This window comes from Rhipicephalus sanguineus, chromosome 8 (genome assembly GCF_013339695.2).
Source record: "Rhipicephalus sanguineus isolate Rsan-2018 chromosome 8, BIME_Rsan_1.4, whole genome shotgun sequence".
NCBI classification, from domain to species: domain Eukaryota; kingdom Metazoa; phylum Arthropoda; class Arachnida; order Ixodida; family Ixodidae; genus Rhipicephalus; species Rhipicephalus sanguineus.
In genome coordinates this window covers 76,308,594-76,328,733 of record NC_051183.1, presented here as the reverse complement: position 1 = coordinate 76,328,733, position 20,140 = coordinate 76,308,594, and the positions used below count along the sequence as shown (strand labels likewise).

Here is a 20,140-nt window from a genome sequence, read left to right as displayed (position 1 = left end):
TTAACCTGTCTGCAGAGAAACTCATATACAATCAGAATCTTGTCTTTTGCTAAATGTATCTGTCTCTCATAATCAATAGCCTGACATGGGGATCCTGGAGATTCGAAGAAACAATTAAGTACCTGTTTTAAGCATATATCGTCGCAGGACATCCAACACCTTTTTCTCTTTCGAGAACATTTATGAGATCCCCAAGGAATGCCTGGACAAACATTTCTATGAAATGCAATTGTTTACTAAATAATATGACCAAAAGATTACTCACGAAGTGAACGATTACAACTGATATATATATTCGCGGAGAAGTTGAAGATTGTCGGTGGGAACACGAATGGATGCTATCAATCTCAACGCTTGACTTTATAAACGTTTTAAACGGAGTAGAAGGGTGGGAGTTAAAAGGTGGTCACCTTCACCCACATGCGCCGTGGTCAAGGTGAAAGGTCGATTAGAAGTGGACGTCGAACAGTCATGTGGGTGTACAATAATGCCGGTGCGATAAACGCTAAATAATCCGAAGGCTTAACGCTGTAACTGGAGTAAAATGTGGGGTGTAAAAAAAAGGTGCTCACCTTGCCCCATATTCCCCGGGGCGGCTCTGTTAACCGGATGACTCCTGCTGGCCCTCCACCCCCGCCCAACATGGGCGTCTTGGCGTTGGCGTCCGGCTTAGAGTCGGGCATGTTGGCAGCTCAAAGGGCACTGCACGAAAAAAACAAGAGGCACGAGGGTATAAGCGAAGAGCTCTTGTTGCGAGTACACGAATCAAGACTGCACGTCTCGTATGGGTTGAGCTTTATTAGCAGCACCATATGAAGCGCTCTATGTCACCGACTTCATTGTACGCAGTGCATGATTGAGGAGTAGCGCTGCTGGTGTTGAACATTCCACGCAGGAGTGCAAGTCGATCCTGTCACTACATTGCGGAAGAGAGCCATTCATCTCCATTCATCTGGTCCTCTAAGCGCTACGGCCCTGGAGGGAGGAAGCTGCTTAACGGCATGGGAACAAAGAGGTTATCCTCACACACTCGTCATACAGTTAGTCCTCCGCGAAAAACGGCGCGGAGTGCGCAAAGAAATGTATCGTTTTGTTCTGAAAATTTTCTTTGGTTTTTCTTTCGGCGACAGACTGGACTAAGTGATTCGTGGTGACGTATGTGACGTTGAAAGGGACGTACAGGCGAAGCAACTGCCGGACAAGTCTGCCAGGATAACCCAGCCTGCATCAACGTCCCCTCCACCTCTGCGGAGTCAAATATAGGCGCAGAGAGTGCAGCCGGGAATCGAACCGGCGTCCTCGCATACACAGCAGTGGAACGCGGCTGTACTTCAATGCCGAGGTGCGGCACACCATGGATATATGTGCACTTCCTTGAATGCAAGACGGTTTGAATTCGGGACGGTGGCTTTTAATAATGCTCCTTTTGGATCTCTTTGAAGTTACCTGTAAAGATGGTAGACCAACCAGCCCAACAAAGTATCCTTTCGAACAAGTCTGATCAAGTCGAAGCCCGTTGTGGACCGTCTTAAAATAGGTCACAGAATGCAGAGCGTTGCTAAGGGCTGTGTGGACACAATGAGCGAATCTACTCTTGTTATCTCGTTCAAAGCCAATGCCGCTAGCCTTTCACAAATGTTTCAGCTTGCGGTACACCAACCACGAAACAAGACATAAAAAATCTTACAGCATGTCGCTGCACTTCTTTTGCAAAGTTTGCGCTAGGAGAACGAAAAGTTGCAAAGAAATGTGTAGGTTAGCTCAGGAAGACCCTCCCCGTCGCATAGAAAAAAAAAGAAATATATTGCAAACATAGTTCTCACAAAGAATCTTCTCATACAAGTTGGTTGCAGCACGCCGCAAAAACAGCGGATCGCCAGGGACAGTTACACAGAGAAATAATTTTCCTTCATGTACCCACTCGGATGGGAAGCATAAAGGCTTTTCAGAGAGGTAACCATGGCAACGGCGAGCTCTTTTGTAAAAGCCCCCTCTCAATGCCCGTGTCCCGCAAAAAACTTCAGCCGGATAAAGTGCAATGGCCCGAACGTGACGCCGCTTAATGCGAAAACCAATCTCGCGCGTAACCTGATCCGGAGCACCGATTTCTAACTTTGTTTAGGTATATATATTTTTTTCTTTCTCTTCGTGCAAGACACGGCAAACAGCCGCTGGCGACTCAAATTTCATGGTACCGTGCCGGTATCTCCAAACGTGAGGCCTGTTTTCAGTTATACTTCTCTTGGCTTCGGTTGCAGTAATTCATAGAATCGTGTCGGTTGACAGATATGTATATAAAGCGCTAGAAGACAGCTGTGTCACGCAATAAGTGTAGTTCAGTCGATGCACGTCGCATCGAGTACCTGTACTGCCGTTGCATGCTTACGTACCCCGAAGCATTTCTTTGACGATAACATCTTTTTAATTAGCTGCGGGCTGTGTATAAAGCAGTTCTGTTGTAGTGGTTCTGATCTTCTGATGTTAACGTTGCTGATGTACTAGGCATCTGAAAAGAGTCCTGAAAACAGTTCTGATGCAGGCAGCTCTGATGTACAGGCTGTTTCATGCTTAGGGGAAATCTCGGAGCGCCTGGCATCGCGATGCGACTAGCGCTGCAATCGCGCGCCGGCAGCATCTCGCGCGTGCGCAGACGCTTCAAGGGTGTACAGTTGTACATCTGCGCACGCGCGAGCTGCTGACGGCGCGTGGTTGCAGCGCTGGCCGCATCACGATGCTACACGCTCCGAGATTTCCCCAAAGTGTGAAACAGCCTGTACTTAAGCCTTTAGTTTTATAAGAAAGGATACGCTGATTTCTGTGAATGCAACAAACCAGGAATCGAATTCACACAACTTCTTTTTTGTAAGCGCGTTTTCCCATTGGTCAGCCGGCTTCGCTATTGATATACCCCAGATCGTGCTCGGCTGAAGTATTCCCTGACGAAAAATTTTAGCTTAAGACGTTTCTGTCAATACGGGCCCAGTACGGCTTCGTTAAACGTAACATGACAACTTGGCATGCGTAACGAGATAAATTAGAAAGGTGCATGTGCGGGCTTCTTTGTGTTATAAGATACTACTGAGGCAAAAGTTCAGGGGATGATGGGAGCTTTAGGAGACGAAAAAAAAAAAATCTTTGAAGAGGGTGTGTCACTGGAGGCAACGTTCCGACAGGCAGAGTTGTCCTTGTTGCTGCTTTGACAAAGGCCAGTCTGCTTGTCGGAAATGCCAACGTTGGCCGGAACGTTGGTATTTCCGGAGGAAAATGTTCATCCCTTGCGTTTAAATTTGTACTCTATAGCAGGCAGTTATACATTATCTGCGCGCAGCCTACAACGGCTCGTGAAAACGAAATATTTCGATCAGACACCCCAGGCAGGTAAACCTGACGCAATGTGTCCTTCCGCGATCTTATTCGCGTTTGCCGTACATTTACGGCGCACCTGATTTCGTCAACGAGCACAAACCTCCTCCTCTCGGAATCGCATTTCGATCTATCGACCCGCCAGGAGGTAAAGGGACACGTGATGGGACGGGATATAGGAGACGGCCCGTATAGTGCCGATCCAGCCTTTTCGGCGGTTTCTTATACTGCCACCTAACTTGGGAGCGCCTGACAGCGAGCTGATAAGAGAAGGACTATTCGTCGATGTATACTGCCGTCCTCGCCTACGTCACTTTTATGCGCCATGCGGGGACGACGGCCACTCGGCGTTTCATTTTACGACCCCTTTTTCGGATGCGATAAAGGGCCGCGATTATGCTCGCCGCCATTCTTCACTTCGCTCGCCCGAACCCTCTGTCTCTCTTGCAATGTTATATAGCCGCGGCAGGGACTCTTAATATGTTAATGCCACAGCTAGCTCGTTAAACGACAACTAAAGAAAAGAAACCTAGATGATAGAGTTCGATTGAGAACTCATGGTCACATCCCGTTTCGAGAGGTCTTAATAACCTTCACGCCGGCTGAACTGAGATCCCAACGTAATTTTCACGTCCTAATCGCGCCTTCCAGGACGGCAATTTTCCGGTGCATTCACCTAAGGCAGCTGACGATGCTGAAGCTGGGGCCATGGATGTCATGAAGCAGGTTAAAAAAAAAAAACTACGAAGAAATATTGTCTCATAAAACAGGCGAGTTCTGAAAAGGGACCCTTCAAGCCAGTCTCATTGTGCGTTAGATTAAGGGGTTCTTTGTAAACGGCTCTCACTCTGTCGCACAAATACAACACGGAAACTCTTACGTATTGAATAAAGCATCAAAACCAAAGCGAACGAAGTTTGTTGCATCTGAATAAATACAAGCAAATGTGACTAAACGAACATAGAGTTTCTTCTAAATGCGAAGCATATCTTAGCGAACCAAAGGCACTTTCACCGTTTCTTTCTATCTATCTATCTATCTATCTATCTATCTATCTATCTATCTATCTATCTATCTATCTATCTATCTATCTATCTATCTATCTATCTATCTATCTATCTATCTATCTATCTATCTATCTATCTATCTATCTATCTATCTATCTATCTATCTATCTATCTATCTATCTATCTATCTATCTATCTATCTATCTATCTATCTATCTATCTATCTATCTATCTATCTATCTATCTATCTATCTATCTATCTATCTATCTATCTATCTATCCGCCTACGTCTGGGTGCTCTCGTGGTCGCCTCCTTTGCTTGATATATACCAAAGTTGGCACAGGAGGAGATGAGTCTATGACGAACACGATTTACAGGTCAAGGAACGAATAACGTGACTTGCGTGCCTCGTACGTCATGAAACCCTTTCCTCCAGTCACACGTGGCACATTCCCGCATGCCACAGTTCATGTTATGCGGTTATGTGATTCACTGCCTATATCACCGCAGGCACAGCGAGGATAGACTTTGAAAATCTTAACGCGATAGCGTTATTAAGGAGACTGTGTTGCCGATAATCCGGTGCCGGCGTCGACGGCGTTGTCGATGAACGCAAAATCCCAATGGAAGCAAAGAATAAAAATCAAGGCTCGAGCCACAATCGAACCTGGACATTCTGCATGCCAGTCAAGCATTCTACCACAGAGCTACACCAGCGCTACAAGCTGCTCAGGAAAAAAGGACCTATACAAGCTTCATGTCGGGGCAACGCCAATTGTAGTTGCAGTGTCGGTTATCCACCTTTACACAAACATTCACTCCGCAAGCTATAGTCAAGCGTTGCTCGAATGTTACTTGTACGTCCGACCACGATTCACCCTTAAAGGAGTACTGACATGAATTTTAAAATTTTTCGGGTTGTTGCTCTAAATGAAAGCACGGGTGTCGAGAACCATAAGAAGAGTGTCGTCGTGCAACCAGCAGTTTCGGTTTCGGTTTCGAGAGGGCGGCTTCATAGTGACGTGTCAAGTCTGCCCGTGACGTCCCCGGCAGACTGCAACCCAAGAAATATGCACCTGCTGTCCTTTGCTGTCAGTCGAACGTGGTTCATGATGAGTGAACTGTCGTCCAGTGCCTCCGACAGCGATTTCTGTGATTTAGGCTGCATGCAGAACCCAGACTTCGCAAACCAAGTGAGCTGACTTGAAACGTCATAGGGCTCTCCATGCGGTGAAGCTGCCTTGCAGATGCTGGGAGATGAAAAGTTTAAAATCAAACTTAAATATTTATACGTGTTTCCCGGATGTGGTGTGGGGAGAGCGTTAACACTACATGCCAAGAAAACCAAAAACGTCCGTTTTGCTGCACTTCAAAATCGTGTCAGTACTCCTTTAACACGCATGTGCAGTAGACGTGCCCTGCAAGCTCACGATATGCACCCAACTACAACATTTACCCAAAGACGTCGATCGACCTAGTCGCGCTTGACTCATAGTAAAAATCCAAATTATGTGTTGGCTGCTACTCGCCGATTGCTTCGCCTGAAATCTATTCCCACAATGCGTGGGATCTGTCACATTATTTTTTTACATGCACTCGTATAGTCAATTTCCACCAAAAATGCGAATGACAAAGCTGCAGCTGGGGATCACTGCCAAACACATCTAAGCTCTGTCGAGGCCGCATCGTGTGCGTGTCGCATTGTATCTTGAGTGTGAAGAAACGCTTCACATGGCTCATGGACGTCTACGCCGCAGAGATGCTATAATTGGACGTGACAGAGGCTGTCACCTACAGTCACGTGTGTTGCCGTGTATGTCCACGACGCTTTTCAGCCCCACCTCATGTTGCATTGTTGTCCGGCTTGTTCTTACGTGTGTTGTCATGTTTGTTGTCACGCCTCTCTACCTTCTCCTGTACAAGTTATGTGACATTTTATGCTGTTGTCACACGTGATCTCGCGTTTTCGTTACGTTCTCTGTCACGCCTGTTATCATGTTTTCTGTCACACTTTGTCATTTACGTTCCCTGGTTTTCTCCATGTTTATTGCCGCATGGGCCAGGGGCGTAGCCAGAAATTTTTTTCGGGGGGGTGGGGCACCTCCTTAATCTGAAGTGGGGGTCGGGCAGGCAGATGTGATCGGATGTCATTTTGAGCTCTGTATGCCATGGAAAAAAATTCTAAGGGGGGGTGGCACGGGCCCGGTGTGCCCCCCCTGGCTACGCCCCTGGCATGCGCTCATTCATTCATTCATTCATTCATTCATTCATTCATTCATTCATTCATTCATTCATTCATTCATTCATTCATTCATGCTGTTAGCCCTGAAGAGGGCCGTGACAGGGTGGAAGGTACAAAATACTCATCAGGCAAAATTTGTTACAAAATGCACATGATAGTTTGCAGGGTTGTTACCAACAACACAGAAAATATACAAAAAGAAATGACAAACGGATACTAAAAAGTACAAACACAAAGATCAGAGCAAAATGCATAGTGAACAAAAGCAAAGGATAAACATAGGCAGCATCGTGAGACTGTTGAAGGCATTAAGACAGAATAAAAATATATGTAGCCACATGTTATGCACAGAATAGCAGTCTTACATTTTCTTCAAATGACGTTAGTGAAGAACATCTGACTGTTAAGACTCCAGTAACATATTCCATTCCTTGATAACACGAGAGAAGTAACGGAACCTAAAGCAGTCATTACAAAAGGCAGAGGGAGCTATGTACATGCTATGGCGATGTCTGGAATGTTCTTGTGTGCTGACCTGAAAAGAGCGGTATGGGTAAGCTTGAACTGATTGTGAATTAACTGAAAAAAAAAAGAATTTAAGTATCTCAATCTTCAACCTAGTTTCCAAATTTTCGAGACCCGCTTTCCTACAAAGCTCCGTAGGAGAACATTTCCGACTATATATTTATTATAGATGAACCTAGTACTAAGTCGTTGTGCCTTTGCAATTTTATTGCACTTCAGCTGTGTATAAGCGTGCCATACATTTTTATAACAATCAATAATTGGTCTGACTAAGGTCCTGTAAGCTAGGTACTATCGCGTTTGTCATGGTTGTCAGGCATGTTCTGTTATCACGCTATCTGTCACCGCTTTGTCAAGTCCGTTGTGACGTCTTTGTTAACGTTTATTGTATTACGTGCTGTCACGTATTGCCTCGCTGTACAACACAGGACGAAGTAACAGCCTGAATATCTCGCGTGGAGGCTACTTCCCGCGAAGTCAGCTCCGAGTCATCGGACCGTGAGCAGCTCAATGTACGCTTCTCAACCACCCTGTAATCGTACATGAGGCGAGCGAAGGCAGCGAACGCGAAGAGAAGGCGCTGCTGCGTGCTCCACTGGAGCGCATGTTAGCTCCAGTGGAGGTGCCCTGACCCTCCAGTGGAGGGGCCGTGGAGCTCCGGTGGAGGAACCGTGACCCTCCACTGGAGGGACCGTGCAGCTCCGATGGAGGGACCGCGACCAATGGGCCTTTTTTCAGGTCTGAACAGCGCCTCTAGTGGAGATCGCTGAAATCGAAACTGGGGGTCTATGGCCTCCGAAGTTGTCCGCCGCGTGCCGGTAGACATTCTAGGAGGCCTGGTATTTTTCGGGAAAATTTGCAAATCTTCCACGCCAGGTGGCGTTCAGTTCGCTCCTCTCAGCCACGCTTTGACCCTCGAAAAACATGGCGCGCGTGTCGTCACCGCCGCCGCGCATGCGCAGACTACCCTCCTGAAAAAGGCCCATTGTACTGCGTCGGGCCGTACATTGTAATTTCTCTTCATTATCTCTGGCGATTTCGTAATGTGTAGTTGCGCCCGCTATGAGTAACCACAGATACTTCCTTAGTGTACAGGTACAATGCAATAAAATAATTTCCATGGGCACGTAGCGTCTGTGAGAATGTACGCCGTGCACTCTACGCCATCTACTAAGACTTTATTGAGGCACCATAACAATTTTCCTAATTTGCGGCGCAGTGCAGTAAAATGAATTTTTATGGGCACGTAGCGTTTACGAGGACCAACATACACAGTACGCTGAAGGTCATGCACTGAGCCTTTATTGTAACGCAGAAGTAACACTAGACGCTGAAAAATTGTGACCACTGAAAACACGGGAGTGCTCCTCGCGTTGTAATTTCACGCCACTTTTATGTCCTTACAGAATTTGCTCGGCCAAAGCATTATATAGAGCTCGCACTTGACTTGAAATAGCCTTTCAGCTGCCTCCAGACTGCTCACTAACTTTACCTCATAATAACAGCAGCGGATAAGTACTGTACGGTGCAAAATGCAACGGAAAGGGCTTTGAAACAAGGCAGAAAGTTCAGGAGAAAAATGGAGGCTTGCAGAGATGCATATTCTTGAACAGGGGTTGTCACTGGAGCCATCGTTTCGACAAGTGGTCTTGTCTTCTCAAGGCAGTTGCTGTATTGAAGAAGACAAGACCACCTGTAAAAACGTTGGCTCCAGCGGGACCCTATGCTCGACGAATAATAATAATTGTTCGAGTTTTACGTCCCGAAACCACGATATGTTTATTAGACATACCGTAGTGGAGGGCTCCGAAAATTTCGACCCCCTGGAGTTCTTTAACGCGTACCTCAACGTACGCACACGGGTCTCTAGCATATTGCCTCCAGCGAAATGCGGCCGCTGCGGCTGGGACTCGATCCCGCGACCTTCGTGTCGGCAGTCAAGCATCGTAACAACTAGTCCACCGCGGCGGGTCCGCGTTCATGAATATTCATCAGAAAGGGTGTTGACTCAGAGCAGTGCATTCGAGTTTTAACTAGTGAGGAACATATGTATAAAGTAGAGCATGGAAAATAACACGAAGATGTTGACTCTTCCTTTGCGAATGATAAAGAAGGGCACCTGCTGGAAAGCTCGTGCATGCGTCAAAACGTATGGCGCTCTTGAAGATAACGCAACCACTTAACTTCGCAGATATAGGGCAGCGAATGCGTAACGTTCACCTCTAAGCCTTCACCTACCGACCATTTCGTCACGCCTTCTTGAATCCGAGCACGAGTAGGCTGTCTCGCACGTTCGTTCAACCGCGGCGCCGGAAAAAAGACAGCGAATGCTTTTTCTGCAAACCGATACGGAGAGCTAGAGCACTGCCTTCTTCCTCTGACAGATAAAACCGCGACGCTGTGCAGGCGACAGTCGAATGACACTCAGCAGACGGCAACGCGAGAGACAGGCGTTCGTTTGGTTCGGCACCCCCGCTGCAGTGACGTCAGAAGCGCTCCTTGAGTCCTCGAAGCAAGGAGTATTACAACACAGGAAACGGCTAATTCATGTGGTGCATTTCATAAGAAGGCAAGTACGGTTTAGGAAGCAGTTCATCAGTCAGCAAAAAAAAAAAAAAAATATTCACAGGGTCCTTTTCGCAAACGCCTCAGTCAACTCGAAGGCGAAAACTACCTTGTTCTTTACTTTCTTCTAAGTCAACGTATTAAACCTCCCGCGCCACCCTGCGAAAGCCTTCTGCAACAGCGTGGTTTTGCAATGTCTCCAGGATCGGACACATTGTAAGCTTCCTGTTCACACGGTCCATTATGCTTTCGTCTAAGTAAACTCGAAGGCGAAATCCAACTTCTTCTTTTTCTTTTCAATCAATCCTATTGCCCCCCCCCCCCCAAAGCTTCCTGCATCTAACGTTGTTCTCCACGCCCTCCGGGATCGTGACGTCAGGATGGGGTCATAACAATGTCACCAACTCTGACAATCTGTGACGTCATGATGAAGTAACATGATGACGTCTTCGCATTACGATTTTTCGCATCACTTTGTGTTGACGCTGAGGCCGACGACGGTATCTTTTCCCGTTTGATGAGGCATCTGACGCTTTCGCCTCAATAAAGACGTCGTCCTTATTCGTGCGGTAGCGAATATGAAGAGAGCCCGGCCATCGCGGACCGGTTTGTCGCAGGTCTCAAATTGAGCTCACACCCAACGCAGAGACAATGGAGCGCCATTACAGTGGCTCCGTGACATCCGTCGATGGCGCTCGCCGCGCGTCACGCGCGTACGTGTAGCGGTGTGTACGCATGTGGAGGACGTTAAGTCAAGTCGGTGCGCCGCATTCTTCACGGCATACACAGGCGGAGGCCCGCAACGACGCAGCGCGCTCAGCAAGAAACAGGGCCTTTCTACGTCGCGGATGTGCCTGCCCTTAAAAGGACGGCCGCTATGATGGACAGGTAGCAGAGCGATTAACGCGTACAGAGGTTTCTGTGGCATTGAAGCCCGTGTAACAGTGCATGGCTTCTTTTACATGCGATGCAGGCTGGCCCTTAAGGCATAATGGTTGGTGTGTATGTATTGGTTGGTCGGTTGTATAAGGATTTCTAGCGGAAAAACGATAAATGCTACGTTACGCCAAACACGAGGTGTTGGTTTTCGACCTAATTTCATTTTTTTTTACATTTGGAATTTATAATGACTGTTCTAAATATTGTTGCCTAAAGGTCTTAGAGTTAATGTATCATTCGTGTAGCTTTTAAACACCTGATGAAATATTTTGGTTCTCCTTCGTTGTTTTTTTCCGATACCTCCGGTAAATACATCAGAACACATTGGACGCATGACTGTCTAAAGAAAGGTACATCGTCCGTTTCGCTTTCGCGCTCCTCAATCAGTGCCAATTTGAATTAGCGGAATTAGACTGCACATGTGTGCCTCATATGTCCGCATCTGCGATGCCGCAAAGTGTCTTTCAATGCTGTTTGCATAATGCGATAAATAACTTGTTTTTTTGTTTTTGTTTTTACATGACCATGTCAAGGTTTGGGTGCGAGGCACGCCTCTCAGTGTAGTGAAGGTGTTGAGGGAAGGTTCGATATCGGTTGCAATAAGCTAGGTCTCTGTGGAGTGGATCCAGAGCTCAAATCGTCAGCGGCTGCGAAGTCCCACTTCATATGTGGCTGCCGACACCGGGAACTCAACCTGCGACCTGGTGTTCGGCGGTAAAGAAAGAAAGAAAGAAAGAAAGAAAGAAAGAAAGAAAGAAAGAAAGAAAGAAAGAAAGAAAGAAAGAAAGAAAGAAAGAAAGAAAGAAAGAAAGAAAGAAAGAAAGAAAGAAAGAAAGAAAGAAAGAAAGAAGAAAGAAAGAAAGAAAGGTCTCCTGAATGAACTCAATAAAGGCGACGGCATTCTCCCATATCAGCCATCTGTGGGTCCCTCTTGTTTTCGTTATCTGAAGTGTGGATCGGCCTGTCCAAAAGGTGGTATGGCCCATACGAAAAAGCAGAACGGAACAAAAGGATTGCTCAAACGCAACCGACTCGCCGCGTAATGTCTACGACAATCCCCTTAGCGCGTTCAAGGCTGACCGGTACGCGAGGAAAGAGAACATACCGGCGAGGCCACCATGTAGTAGTTGATTGAGGCCGAAGGCCAAGGGCGCACCCGTGTAGGCTCGCGCACGGTAATCGATGAGCGACTGACGCAACTAACGCCGTGCAGGTATGCAAAAGCGCTCACTTTCAACGCATCATGCATCTGCATAGCTATATGAACGTGCCGATTCTATTTCTTGAGATGATTGCGGCGAAATACATATACCGAATTAGGTCAGCGCTTCGTATATCGCAGTACTGGGGAACGCCATATTCGGTAGGCACAATGTTGATTCGTTGGCGGCCGAGATGTCTACACATTGAAGCGTGAAGAGTTAGCAACGTAGCACGAACGGCCGAGAGTGCCGGAGAAGGGGGCCCGGAAACGTTGTGATGATTTGCTCCCACGTGAAGACTTCATGCACTTAGTTGGACACGAGATAAAAAATAGGGCTAAATTCACAAACCTTCCTTTCTTTTTTTTTATTTACAACAAAGCTGCTTATGGCTAGCGTTCTGTGTACTTCTCCTTCGCGTCAACCGAAACAAACATTAAGGAGTTATTCCCATAGGTAAAGGTGGATGACCATCGAAGCTGGTTAGCACACGCTACACAGGTGACATGAATTTCGAACCTTAGCGTTCACAGAACACGTAAATGAACCCGGTATATCTGTCCAGAACGTCCCTCTTGAATTTAGCGTATGTTGCTTTAACGTTTTCCATTTGAGCAGTATCAGCCGCAAGGTGGCGGGAGGTGTTTAAACTGTACAATATGCTTGGTTAACTGATAAGCAACGAAGTGTCACTTAAACTAATATTGATCTCTGATGAGCGGTTTGATAGAGGCATAGAAAGAGGTCTATTGCCGTATAGTCCACGGGTAACCAAAGGACCCCAACCGTCGATATATCTGTGTGTTAATACAAGAGATCGCGCCCGCCGGACAGAAGACACCGGAATGTCCTGCCACGAATGCGCGAGCCTCTCTAGACAGCGACAACAAACAAAACGAGCGGGACGGGTCGTGGATGGCCAGGAAACAGTGTTCGGATAAGAGACACCAGTGAGACAGCTGCCCCTGAACGAGGTGGGCTTGTTTTACTTCTAGGAAGGGTTTCAGGATATTCGGAAGATTGCTTGCTTGCTTAAGACGTGAGGACTAAGATGGAGGAAGACCGACTGAATGCTAGGAACTGTGAAGAGAAAGAGAGAGCGACGAAACGGAGGACGCTGTGACGTGCTGCTTGTTTAGAAGTGACGCCGGTGGACGAAGCACACCTTCTTCGTGGCGACGAGCCTTGGGCGAGAAGTCACAGCGCAGCCCACGTCTGGAGAACGTCCAGACAGAGAGCACGCTGGACGATTCCACGCGCGTGCATGCCACTGTTGCGTTAAGAAATGGTAAATATAACAGCGACGCAGCGTGAACGAATGCAAAAACAAACGAGAAGTGCTAGTCAAGAGCGCAATGGCAGTGTCGCCAGTGGAGTCTCTTGCAGGCGTCGTACCTCGGCGGCATAGGAGCTGAGACGAACGGGGTAACCGGCGGCGTTAGTCAGCGCCTGGTTAAACATTACGTAACGTTAGCTAGAAGTTGGCTTGACGTTCATCAGAGCATCCCCAGAGCGAGAGCGCTACTGTGTTTATAAACTCCGTTTCACGCACATAGCAAGTCAAGCTGCAGAGGCGAGGGAAACTTGCTCCAGCAGCGGCGTTCGCAAGAGGAACTCGTTTAGGTGCTTTTGCGAGCAGATAAGCGAAGTTGTCCTTCCTTTACGTTAAGTAATCAGTGAGGGCTGTTTGCTGTTCTAAAAATGAAGGAAACCATTATGCAGCTCTTAGTGCGGTGTTTTATGAATATTACGTGTTCCGTTGACGTATTGCAAACGAGGTTGAAGGTTCAGGAGAAGTTGGAGGTTTGAAGAGATGAAAAATCCTTGGAACACGGGGTGTCGCTGGAAGCCGACGTTTCGGCAGGTGGTCTTGTCTTCTTCAAGGCAGCAGCAGCTGCTGCCTTGAAGAAGACAGGACCACTTGTCGAAACGTTGGATTCCAGCGATAATCCCTGTTCAAGGAGTAGTCGTCTTGTGTAAGGCTAGCGTAATGCGTAATCGCAAACTGACGATGGGACAGCAAGAATAACGAGAGATATATAATGACATCATTATGTTCAAAAAGAGACAGAAATGAAACGGCGAAAAAAGAAGAAAGTGAGACTGAGGAAGGAAAGATGCCTTTCTCATGGGTGTAGACACTAGCATAGCAGAACAACTAGCACGGCGTAAGGTGCACGTGACCGAGAAAAACGACTTAACTCCATCGCGGACAATGCGCCAATTCTCGAATCGTAATCTCTAGGGGCTACCTGCCCCGCAGGACCTACTTTCTTAAACGTCTTCTGTTTAACGTAAATTTCAGTCACTGTGCAAAGAAGTTTCGAAAAGAAAATAACTAATATTATTTTCAGTCTCCAGATGTTTCTGCGATTGACAGTGTACAAAAGAAACGCTGTGCGGCCCTAGATGAGCTTTTGTCAGCTACAGCAGGACAGCCCCTATCAAGCGAAAGCTTCGAGCCTGAGTGTGCGCTACCTTACTTAGTTCAGTTCCGTTGTTATTAGGGCGAAAGCTGCTATGAGGTCACGACAACACCCAATTAGGTGGCCTTGTAAACCGCCGCCGCTGCCCTCAAGTGTCCGTAACCGCTATCGCGCGCAATGAGAAAAAAATATCAAGGAGCGAGCAGGATTTGAACCCAGGCGCTATGCGTGGCGTTCGAGTACTCTACCGCAGAGCCACGCCGGCGCTTCAAAACCCTTCACAAAAAGACCCTATGCAGGCGTCATGCTGGGCAAGGTACCAAGTTTACAGATGTAACATAGCGGTGTAGAAGAATGAGATAACAACCAGGCGTCACGCAATGTGAATTGCGTAACAAGTGGGTGGTTCAAAGCTTCCCACCTATTACAAATAAGAATTTTTGGGTTTTTACGCGCCAAAACCCCGATATGATTATGAGGCACGCCGTAGAGGAGCGCTCCTGAAATTTCAACCATCTGGTGTTCTTTAACGTGCACTGACATCGCACATTACACGGGCCTCTAGCATTTCGCCTCCATCGAAATGCTACCGCCGCGGCCGGGATCGAATCCTCGACCTTCGGGTCAGCAGCCGGTCACCGTAACCACTGTTCCACCGAGGCGGACGAACCCTTACAGAGGGCTCAGTAATCATTCTTCTTCGTCACCAGCCACAGCATCAACAAAGAGCACACAACGCCTTACAGGTACGCAGTCGGTACCTCGCCACTCCACAGAACGATGAATAATGGCTCAGTGGCTGCTTGCTGCTGCGAAAAATTGTGTCGATTTATGGCGTAGTGAGTACATTGCAACTGTGCTTGCAGTAGTCGTCCCAAGAGAGTTTACAACGGGTTCTAGAGTGGTCGCTCCTCCAGCTTTTGCTGTGACTGTTCTGCATGTTCCGCGCAGGCCTGGCGTCTCTTCAGCATGCGAATACGATGATGCGATGGGCAGTGAACGAAAAGCCTCCAAACTGGGCTCGATAGCGGGCACTAACCATCAGATTTGACGGACGGCAGTGCAACAATGAAAAAGATAATACGAAATGATCCTCTTGACATCCAAAAGAAATGTCACAAGATACGTTATTTCTGCCTCATTCGTTTTCTCCATCATAAACGAAGATCCTACACCGCTTTCGGTAATCACACTTCCAACAATGCCATCGCCTCGAAACGGTGCCCCAACTACCCGGGTACTCCATCACTACTCCGCACCCCACACATCTCGAATTGATTCGATCAAATTTTTCCAATTGCGACCCGGCATATGTATAGCCGTTGCGACGAAAATTGGCAACAGCCGGCGCCAAGCTCACAACCCTTCCCCCTTTCCTGTCGCATCTCTCGTACTTGCGCGAGACTGAATGCGCCGCGTCAGGACTGCCGAGGTGGGCAGCAAGCGACATGCGCCTGTGAAGCCGTCCCAAACGTGCCTCTACACGCTTTGACAATGCAAACCTCGCAAACGTCCCCAACGGGCCTCGCTTCGTTGTAGCTGCTGAGCAGGGCGGGCGGCACGGTGTCTCATGGAACACAGGGCCAAAAGCGGCGCGAAATCGATGTGTCTCGCTCGCGTGACACTGGCTTCCGGTGCGGAAGGCGTGAGAAAAGGGAGAGGGGGGTCCGCAGCCGAAACGGGGGCCAGTGGCGACTCGTGCGTGCGACATTACTTCGCCAGTTATGTGCAGTGTTACTGAATGAGTACTGAAGCGAATTTCGGAAATTTTCGTATTGTTCTAGTAAAAGTACTGGGGTGAATAACTCTAAAAAGTGTATCGTGGCTCGGAACGCATTTGATATATTTTTAATACTGCTTCCTTAAAAAACCACTTTCAGTTTCCATATCGAGGGGGCGGTATCGCAGTGACGTGTAAACACAGTGTGACGTAGTTCTAAGTCACGTGAAGCCAGCGACCCTTGACATTGTTGCAGAACTCTGTAATTTACTCTTGTACGTGTTGCGCGTCGACAAGGAAGAGTGAACTGACATCCAGCGGCTCCGAGAGCAACTTTGGTTGCATCCCGGACGCAGAGTTCGCAAATTCAGCGAACTATGTGTTGAATGTTATACGTGTTTCCTGGCTCCAGTGTGAGGGGAGCGTTAACACTTCATGCCATCAAAAAAAAAAAATGTTCCTTTTGCGACGCCTCAAAACTGTGTCAGTACTCCTTTAAGGCGAAAGCCTTCAGTGACTCATTAAAAACGAAAACTGACCGTCGGCGGCAACACAAATTGACGCAAAACAAATAATAATCATGTGAGGACGTCATCATGACATCACAGGTCGCCAAAACATCCAAAGTCACTATGACGCCACAGTGACGGCCCTACGACGTCGCATAACGTGACGCCATCACACGAGACAGTCGCTTGGTCAAACGCGGGCCGATTTCGGAGGCAGTGTTGCAAAGAAACCACACGATGTGAAGAAAGTTGCGATGCCTCCGATTCTGGGGGCCGTGCAAAACCACGTCAGGCGCAGTAAAACAGCGCCCGCGAACACAAGGGACCAGACGAAAGGCACGACACCGTACACAAGGAGACTGTGTACGCGTCGTTCCTATTCGTCTGGTCTCTTGTGTTCGCTGGCGCAGTTGTACTGCAATTATGAACCAACTAGCCCAAAAATACGTCTTTACAAGGAGCAGAAAGCTTCCGCGGGAGGGGTATGGATCAATACAGTCAACTGAGACGAAGAAAGAGAAGAGCAAAAGAAGAAGAAGAATTAATATAGCTTGCAGGTTTAAAATTGGAAGGCAACCCTAATGTACGACTTCGGTGTCTGGTAGTGGCAATCACACGCCGGCGTTCGTGTGCCCTGGTGTTTTCCTTTGACTTTGTGTTTCGCGCGCTGCCGCAGCGAATCTCGGAGGCCACGTAGAAAGAAGCGCGTGGTTGAGATGTGCTCCGCCAGGTGGCGCAACGGTTCCCAGCGTCTCACAATATTTCAGTGAGCTCCATCTTCATTCATTATGCTGGCTGGCAGTCAATTGGCTTTTTCTTAAGTAAATGTACGCTCCGGTAGCATATGACTAAGTTGAACCAACACCATCGACTTCAATTTTTAGAAGACTTTTTCCTGAATATTTGGAAAGCCGGAGGTGCTTGGAAGAGAAGATAAATTCACCGACGATTACGATGCTGCCTAATGCGAATTCTGAGCGCAGCTTCGTGTTGGGGCTACGCCAACTGTGTTTGAAGTTGTGGCTATCGGCACATGTATTAATGTAACAGTTCGTTACACATTGCCACAGAAACCGCCAGGGCTGGAGTGCTTCGCACACCACTCCGTGCACTGCAGGCGTCGCGAACCAAGCGAAACGCCGACATGCCACGTTACGACAAGCGAAGCCAGCCGCAGTGTACGTGCCAGCCCTGTTGGCGCGTTGATGATCCCGTAATTCGTCCCACGCGAAATGCGTGTCGCAGGCACTGCTGGCAAGACGAAAAAAACAGAATGCTTTCCTACCGGACGAGTGCGATTCCCCGTTGCTGCGATATGCACCTCGCTCGGGCAAATAATTACGTAGTACTAAATGCTTGCTGCTGTTTCAAGGCGAAAGACTTAGATGCCTCAACAAGCGCAAGAATTGACCGGCGTCCTACTTCGGCGGCGTCAGCGCGAGTGATGCAAGAAAATAATCTCGATGTTTTGACGTCCCGATGTTTTGACGTCACAGATCACCAAAATTTGTGACGTCACGTTACGCGTGTTTCCCTTATGACTTGCAAGAAGTCTGGTACCCGATTGTACGCCTTTATGCATTGTCATATGCGAAGCAGGCTTTTGCCATCCAGTGTTAGCGAGAGCGTAACATGCTGCAGATTTTAAAGCGAAAGCCTTACACGCCTCATTAAACGCGAAAATGCAACACTACTGAGGCAAGAAATCGTGCACGTGATGACGCCATCCTCACGTGACAGATCACCAAAGTTGGTGACGTCATCATGAAGTCACATGATGATGTCACCACATGACATCACTGCTTGGACAAAGATGGACCGATCCCGGAGGCAGTGCAAAACCCCGTTAGTTGCAGAAAGCTTTCGGAGGAGGGTGCGGGATAATAATAATAATAATAATAATAATAATAATAATAATAATAATAATAATAATAATAATATCTGGGGTTTAACGTCCCAAAACCACGATATGATTATGAGAGACACCATAGTGGAGGGCTCCGGAAATTTCGAGCACCTGGGGTTCTTTAACGTGCACCTAAATCTAAGTACACGGGCCTCAAACATCTTCGCCTCCATCGAAAATGCAGCCGCCGCGGCCGGGATTCGATCCCGCGGCCCTCGGGTCAGCAGTCGAGCGTCATAACCACTAGACCACCGTGGCGGGGCAGAGGGCGCGGGAGGTTCAATACATCGTCTTAGAAGGAAAAGATGAAGATGGCTTTCGCCTTCGAGTCGACTGAGGCGAATGCATCAGGGTCCCCGTGGGTATTTTAAAACGCTGCCGTTTCAACGATGACAGACATTATTCGTAGCCGTTACGCCTCGCGAAGTTCAGCTAGAGTGAGTTCATCGCATCAAAACAGTGGCCGAATCGAATATGGCCTAGTGAAAATTTGTCCTTCATCAATTACTAAATCCACCATAACGATGGAATGCCTTCCATCACAATTTTGGATATTGTAGTGTACATAGTGGATGCATGATGGGTAATGTTGTGTCCCCCTCGAAGCAAGTGAGAAACCTTTGCCTCTATGTTCAGTTGATTACGCTGAATGCAGGAGTGAAAGAGAGCAGTAAATCACGTCCACAGATTTACACGGTAGGCATCTCCTCGGCCCAGAGAAGACGCTTACCGTGCGCAGCTGTTGCTGTGGACTGCTGCTTTCTTTCGATTTCCGTTCAGGGTAGTCAACCGCACGCATGTGCATAGGTTTCCCATTTGCTCAGGGAGGTTGGGGGGGGGGGGGGACGGCTGAAGCCGAATTAACTGTGAATTCATTGAGCCACACAACAACGCCCATCCTGCCTCCCCCATATCCATTACAACACCCACCATTATGATGGGAAACATGCCATCATAACGGCGGGTTATGGTAATGGATGATACACAAACTTCCAATAGGGTGGCGAGGCGTTTAAGTGTTGCCGGAGGATCCAAACTGACAAATAAAAAACCTCATCTTTGGCTCCGATGTAGCGCATCTCATTAGGGCATCGCACTGCTTTAATAGCCTCATTAGCGCTTCCAATTACAATACACGACCCAAGACAAAAGGCGCAACACATACGAGATTTCCCGATCCGCGGAACCTGAACCACAGTACTATTTCGGGCACGGCGATTCAAGAGACGCTATTAGTCGCGGCAAGTCTGCGTCACGAAGAAAACTGACTGCAAATTTCGCAGGAAAATGAAGATGTTCGAGTGCCCCCGTGTTGCCGCAACGTCATGCGACGAACCCGTCAAACCTCGGAAGGGAATCACGCAAATGCTGCCAATGCCTCTGAAATTCGTTTTATCACAGAGAAAAGTAAAGCCTCCTAAAAAAAAAATTGCCTGCGCCCCCCCCCCCCTCTTTGACACAAGAGCAGAGTCAAAACATAAAGCATAAGTTCCCTGCCTCCCTATCCCCCCCACTCCCTTCACCTCTTCCCCCTTCCAGTAAAAAAAGCCTGGCGCCGCCCCTGGAACCTGTAGTTACAAGTGAGCAATCATATTTAGCAAATCAGGACATCCAAGCCTAATGCAATCAAGGAAGAAGAAAGAATACATGGAAGGCTTATCGCAATATAAAATGCATTGTAATAAGGGAACATACGCTGAACATCTTGTTCAGTGTATATTTTCCGTGTTGTGAT

At 47.8% G+C, this 20,140-nt stretch overlaps 1 protein-coding gene across 3 annotated transcripts in view; it reads right to left on the bottom strand.

Moving 5' to 3' along the window:
• LOC119402112 (excitatory amino acid transporter) overlaps positions 1 to 20,140 on the bottom strand; it is a 158,874-nt gene that overhangs the window by 57,373 nt on the left and 81,361 nt on the right. For all 3 annotated transcript variants that reach the window (XM_049418501.1, XM_049418500.1, XM_049418499.1), the window contains exon 2: positions 573 to 702. In XM_049418501.1, coding sequence (XP_049274458.1) covers positions 573 to 683 — 111 coding nt within the window. In that variant the 5' untranslated portion in view covers positions 684 to 702. The remainder of the gene's footprint in view (positions 1 to 572; positions 703 to 20,140) is intronic.